The sequence below is a fragment of the Limulus polyphemus genome, unplaced genomic scaffold, assembly GCF_000517525.1.
Source record: "Limulus polyphemus unplaced genomic scaffold, Limulus_polyphemus-2.1.2 Scaffold3669, whole genome shotgun sequence".
Classification (NCBI taxonomy): Eukaryota; Metazoa; Arthropoda; class Merostomata; order Xiphosura; family Limulidae; genus Limulus; species Limulus polyphemus.
Window position 1 is genome coordinate 53,827 of NW_013669279.1, and position 7,401 is coordinate 61,227.

The following is a 7,401-nucleotide window of genomic DNA, read 5'->3' on the forward strand; positions in this document are numbered from 1 at the left end:
ATAGCAATGCTAAGTGTATCATTGTTTGTAGCAACATCGTCATGAGAATATAATATCTGCAACAATGTTATGAAAAAAGAATACCTGGTCATCTATCAGTGTCTTAGCAACATAGTTATGAAAAAGAATGTCTGGTCATCTATCAGTGTCTTAGCAACAATTTTATGAAAAAGAATATCTGGTCATCTATCAGTGTCTTAGCAACAATGTTATGAAAAATAATATCTGGTCATCTATCAGTGTCTTAGCAACAATGTTATGAAAAAGAATATCTGGTCATCTATCAGTGTCTTAGCAACAATATTATGAAAAAGAATAGCTGGTTATCGATCAATGTCTATTCAGCATCTTATATTTTAATTATTTTATCAAGTGTGATAATTAGAAGCTCAAACAAGTCAGCTTTATTAACTTTGCTCTTCCCTGAGAATGAGCTTTATTAACTTTGCTCTTCCCTGAGAATATCTCAGTTGAAAATGATGGTCTTTGTGTTGCAGAAAGCCCACAGCACAGGGAGCAACAACGTTGTGCTTTAAGTTTCTCCAAATATTTGTCATAGTTACGTAGTAAAGACTCGTTGTGTTTAATTTGTTTTCGAGATAAATATTTAGTATATCCTTTCTCTCTACTAAGGTCTGTAACCAATCAAATGTATGAAATGAATGAAAGTAACTTATTGAATGTATTTTCCGAAGGAAATACCCCCCCCAGAGACTCAGCTGCTAGTCTGAAGTTATAAAATCCTGGTTTCGATACCCGTGGTGGGCACATCACAGATAGCTCATTGTTGAACTTTGTGTTTAACAACAAACAAACAAATCCAAGAAAAATGTAAAATAAAACAAGACTCACAGCAGTAATCGCATGCAAAAATAAATGAAAAATAGGTGATTATAGAGACTTGTTTGTTTGTTTGTTTGTTTTTGAATTTCGCGCAAAGCTACACGAGGGCTATCTGCGCTAGCCGTCCCTAATTTAGCAGTATAAGACTAGAGGGAAGGCAACTAGTCATCACCACCCACCGCCAACTCTTGGGCTACTCTTTTACCAACGAATAGTGGGATTGACCGTCACATTATACCGCCCCCACGGCTGAAAGGGCGAGCATGTTTGGTGGGACGGGGATTCGAACCCGCGACCCTCAGATTGGATTATAGAGACAAAAAAATATATTTCATGTCATTCATAAAATAGATTTATGATAAATACTGCAGAACAAAGACATCGGAAAATTGTCTTGATAGAATGTGTAACGTTTGTATTGTCTGTTTCTAACACACTCAAAACAAAAGAAGTAACATTTTAACTGGCCTCTCACGAGCCAGTGGGGGTCATTTTTGTTGAAAAAGACCACCCAATCCGGTTTTTCTTAATTTGAACTGAAATTTTTTGGACATATTTATTGGCTAAAAAGAAGGCATTTCCCGCATTCTTTTAGCGTCGGGGCTGCGAAAAGTGATTTAAAGTGGTAAGGTGGCTGAAATCCGTCAGCGCATCACGAGCTTAACGGCCAAGCACAAAAAGCATGGAAGTCTCCAAATGACACGCAGAGGTATTCAGGAACCGTTTAGAACTACCTTGGTAGATATGTATATATTGTGCAGTAAGCTCAGTACAAAGTGCTTGCTTTGAAAGTGTTCCTGTCTGCTCATCCTACTGCTGACTATCGTGATGCTTCGACCTTCCCTACCGAATCGTAGGTGAAATTGTTCGTATCTCAATTGCAAGCTAAACATAAAAAGTGATAGCAGAAGCATAAAAGGTTGGTAATTGCTTAATTAATGATGCTGAATATATAGTTTTATTGATATATACTGAATTTCCTCCCAGCGGATAGATAGACCTTAGTTCTAGCTAGTATGGAGACTTGAAGATGCTGTATTTCACTTAAACATTTATCAATTAACAAACGAAAACTTTTCTCGAAGTTATCTCAACAAGATACGTCTAAAACCACCCTTTTGGGAGTTTCCGGATTGAACTTACTTTTAATATTCAACAAATTGTAGTGTAAAGACACCCTTTGGCTCCTGGGGGGAGGTGTTAAATCTAAAAATATAATTTTGCTGTTTACATAAGTCCAATAATCACTGATTTACTGGCTAAACCAGAAATATTGAAATTTCATTCTGGAAACAATATGAAGGGAAACTCAATACAAAGTTATTGAAGAATCTATAAACTTTAATGTAATTTCCACAAAGTTACTCGACGACTATCCGTGCTAGCTGTCCCCAATTTTGAAGTAATAGACAGCTAGCTAGTCAACGCTAACCCTCGCTAACTCTTGAGCTGCTAAATTAACAAAAATAGTGGGACTGAGTGTCATACTATAAAGCCCCATATCTACAAGGGCGAGCATGTTCGACTACGGGTTTCGGTCCCGCGACCTGCAGACTGTGAGTCGAGCATCCAAACCACCACGCCATGCCAGACCATACATACAGAAAAACTTTTTCTTTTCAATGACGGTACTCGTCGACTATTACTTTATCAAGTAAAACACCCATTAAAGCTTACAAGACAAAATGTAATAGACGATTTTATTATCCACAGATGTTCACTGTAAAAACACTGTAAGATCAACGTATTGTTGCAAAAAAGTAAAATTATTTAACGAACTTTAGCGAACCATGGAAAACTTATTACAAAACTAAACGTTTAGTTTTAATAGAATGCTCAGATAACATCATTAAACAACTGTAACGAAATTTATCAGGCTAAATAAATTTTATATCGCGAATTTTATATTCGATAATGCACAAACATTCGACGATGATTCGCAACCAATTTCTTTGGCTCATAGCTCCATCTCTTCACCGATTTCAGATCTAATTACAGCCGCGGCTACTGCGGATTCCCTCTTTTTTTTCTCTTTTTTTTTGTATTTTTTTTTAGCACATCCATTCAAAATAAAATCAATGACAATCTTCTTACTGAACGTAAGAACTATAAACTAATATTCTTACCGCTACATTAGGTTATTTTTATCTCTACTTACAGAGAAAAATTGCTAACTTACACCTGCTACCTTTAACATTATTCAGAATACATAACAATAACGTATTTGGACATAGCTAGCGTACGTCATCATATTTTTAAGCAACTCACCTGAAGAGAGAAGTAGAAGAAGCCAGCCTGTTTTTACACACTAGACTTAAGATGAGTGAGAGAAAGGACTTAGGAAGTAATGTACTTGTTATAAACACTTTAAATCAAAGGTTTTTATCACTTTTTAATAGGGAAAATGTACAAAAACAAAAACAATAAAAGGCATTTCCATGAAAATTCGAACATACTAAGATTTCGAAAAAAGTAGAATAAGGATCGAAGACCAGAAATATGCACAAAGCGCCACTGAGCGACATGAGATTTTCCATGTCCCTTTTTCTCAGTCAGTGACAGATGTTTCGTTGCCCGGATTGAAGAAGAGTTTCATGAAAACGGCTTGATTAAGTTAAAGCTATATGTTTTCTGGCATGTTAAAGTTAAAACTATAACTTTTCTATCATGATAGAGAAAAGTCCTCCTTGATGAAGCTTTACAAACTGCAGGTTTCTCAAGGGACTTCAGGAAAATAAATCATGGAAATGAGCTACAGGGATGGAAAAGTAGCTGCATGTGAAAAAATCTGTAGCTACAGGTGAGAAAATCTGTAGCTACATATGGGAAAACTGTACTTACATGTGAGAAAATCTGTAGCTACAGGTGAGAAAATCTGTAGCTACATGTGGGAAAACTGTACTTACATGTGAGAAAATCTGTACCTACATGTGGGAAAACTGTACTTACATGTGAGAAAATCTGTAGCTACATGTGGGAAAACTGTACTTACATGTGAGAAAATCTATAGCTGCATGTGAGACAATCTGTAGTTGCATGTGGAAAAATCTGTAGCTACATGGATGGAAAAGTAGCTGCATGTGGGAAACTGTACTTACATGTGAGAAAATCTGTAGCTGCATGTGAGACAATATGTAGTTACATGTGAGAAAATCTGTAGTTGCATGTGAGACAATATGTAGTTACGTGTGAGAAAACCTGTAGTTACAGGGATGGAAAAGTAGCTGCATGTAAGAAAATTTGTAGCTACAGGTTAGAAAATCTGTAACTACAGGTGAGAAAATCTGTAGTTGCATGTAAGAAAATCTGTAGCTACAGGTGAGAAAATCTGTAGCTACATGTGAGAAAATCTGTAGCTACATGTGAGAAAACTGTACTTACATGTGAGAAAATCGGTAGTTGCATGTGGGAAAATCTGTAGCTGCATGTGAAACAATCTGTAGCTGCATGTGAAAAAATCTGTAGCTACAGATGAAGAGAGTTATATAAATGTCAAGGTGAGCTCGCCACGCTACTACAAAAGAGCAGGAACTAAAACCTATTTCAACCTTTTGTATGGCAGTGATGCCTGAGAGATAAAACATGTATCTCAACAAAAACTCTGGTGACTTATCGAAACCTGTACTTAAACCCATACGAACGAAGATCGGAATAAAAGAATTCTTGCTATTTTCAGATTTTCTAAAACTAAAGTTGGGGAGATTTTGAAAAGTGAGATTAAACTTTAAATCCATACTCATCTTTCACAATCAGATCAATGTTCAGAATATTGGCTGTTAGATAGAGCACGTAAGTAACTAAGGAAACGATATAATATGCTAAGTGACTGTTTGGAATTACTCAAACGAATGGAAAGGGATCTTTTTTTTTTAAAACCACATTAAAATTCGTTTTCCTTTTCCTTGTGTCTGAGAGCAATATTATCTTTTATTCGGTGTTTTTCTGCATCTTGAATTTTCTGAGTCTTGAACACATGGCGCACAGTTTGCATTATTAATAGCTACTTTTTTTTTCAGTAATTTTGTAATCATTCTGTAGAGTTCACTGGTGTCAATAGATTTGTATAAAGAGAGGTTTATAATGTCCTCTTTCTTTGATCTTGCCTTTTAAAAGATGTTAACAAAATTAACGTCGATGACAAACACAAATTTTAAGATTCGCCTACAACCATTCAAGTTATTAAATACTTTAAATATTCTATTAAACCTGGAATAAATATACCTTCATGCTTGGTTTATTTTACACGACAAGGTGCTGTAAACTGTGGTGCTTAATAAATTGCCTGAAAAAAAATGTTTATTTTATTTAAAGTTAAAGTAACGACACTACTATTAGTAAATGCCAATAATTACAACAAGACAACAACTTAGTTGAGTAAGCTTTAGTAATCTGTGAATACTATGATATTTTCAATGATAAAACGAACCCATACGACAAATAAAATATTATGTATCGATAGAAATAAGCATATTTCAACAGAACTATGCCTTTATTTGTCCCCAACTGTCATAATCATGACAACAAATTTTAAATGAACCAGAATTACTCAAAACAGTGTGTTATATTTATCTCTAAGACGTGTTATACTTCTCCAAACACCAAGCCTACAAAATAAGATATTTTACTCACTAATAGCAACGTCGTCTGCTCCTGAAGCGCTACCTATACAAAACGATATATTTTATTTGGCCAAGGAAGAATATTCTGCTTCTGCTGTACTAAGTACGTAAAACGAGGTCTTTTAATTATTCCTGTAAAAATTTTCTTTTCTTGCAGCGCCATCTATATAAAACAATATATTTTACTTACCCCTGGTAATGTCTTCTGTTCATGAAGAGCCTTCTGCGCTTGAACTGCACTGTCCTTGGTACAATAGGTTAAAAAGGCACAGCCTGGAAGATAACCGTGTAGTGTTATTATAGTAGCGTTAAACCTAATTAGCTGTTACTCTAGTTGATTGTATAATCACTTACGTTGATGTTATTAAACTCTATGGAACGTCATTCAAATATTTTCTATTCATGCTTTAATTAAGTAGATTCACAATCTATAGTGTAGTTATAACCAGAATTGTGAACATGAATGGCATTATAATATATTATAAATAACCATAATTATAAATATTAGTGACATTATAATATATTATAAGTAACCATAATTATAAATATTAGTGACATTATAATATATTATAAATAACCATAATTATAAATATGAATGACATTATAATATATTATAAATAACCATAATTATAAATATTAATGACATTATAATTTATTATAAATAACCATAATTATAAATATTAATGGCATTATAATATATTATAAATAACCATAATTATAAATATGAATGACATTATACTTTATTATAAATAATTAAAATTATAAACATGAATGACATTATACTTTATTATAAATAATTACAATTATAAACATGAATGGCTGTACAATTTATTATACTTAGCCCTACTCATAAACATGAATGGCTGTACAATTTATTATACTTAGCCTTACTCATAAACATGAATGACATTATAATTTATTATACCTAACCCTACTAATAAATATGAATGGCGATATAATTTACCTTTGGTTATTAATTTATTAGCTTTTTTTAGTTGTTTATGTGTCCAATTACTACTAATGGCTAATAATACATTATTACAGCTAGTTTCTTGTTCGTAAAACAAAGGCCTACTGAAAACAGTGACAAATATCGATATATTAAACTTATGCTTTTCTATCAGACTTTCACTTTTGTTCACGAAAGGCTGTTTTGACTTTTCTAATGCAATACACTTTTGCTGTTTTCGGGTGGATGAAGATACAAGATCTTTTTCACGTTCATGTTGCTTTCAAAACGGACTGTAGGTATTTTGTAAAGAAGAGATTGTGATTAAATGTAAACGTCATCTACTAGCTTAGTGTTTGGTCGAAACAGAAAATACCAGATATACATTTTTATTAAAACGAAACAAGCAAACTTTCTGTGAAAATAAAGTTGATAAGGCATTCCATCTTGGTCGTATCAAAAACACTCACATTGTATAGATGGTGAAGGCTCAACTCAATGTAAACATTGTTTTGGATGAGGAATGGTGGCTATATATATATATTTGTCTCCTTCGATAAAGTACAACGTATTCCCACTAGTTGTTGAAAATCGCTCAGTTTCGAGAGTTGTGAAATCACTTAGGTAATTCACATGAGCACGTGCTCCAGAAACACCCCGTAGATGTTTTTAATTAGCTAGTTTACACTGGTAATGTAATTCACATAAACGTGCTCCAGAAACACCCAGTAGATATTTTTTTAGCTACTTTACATAGGTAATGTAATTCACGTAAGCACGTGCTCCAGAAACAGTGAATGTTTTCTTAGTTAATTCACACTGGTAATGTAATTCAGATAAGCACATGCTCCAGAAACACCTGGTGGATGTTTTCTTAGCTAGTTTACACTGGTAATGTAATTCAGATAAACACATGCTCCAGAAACACCTGGTGGATGTTTTCTTAGCTAGTTTACACTGGTAATGTAATTCAGATAAACACATGCTCCA

General features: G+C 33.7%; 1 protein-coding gene across 1 annotated transcript in view; it reads right to left on the bottom strand.

The window, feature by feature from the left end:
* Window positions 1–4,723: 4,723 nt before the first annotated feature.
* The window catches only part of LOC111088391 (CUGBP Elav-like family member 4), a 10,203-nt gene continuing 7,525 nt past the window's right edge, over window positions 4,724–7,401 (bottom strand). The window contains exons 2-3 of the mRNA XM_022398375.1: window positions 5,653–5,735; window positions 4,724–4,807 (exon numbers count right to left, since the gene is read on the bottom strand). Of these exons, the coding sequence (XP_022254083.1) occupies window positions 4,724–4,807; window positions 5,653–5,735 (167 nt within the window). The remainder of the gene's footprint in view (window positions 4,808–5,652; window positions 5,736–7,401) is intronic.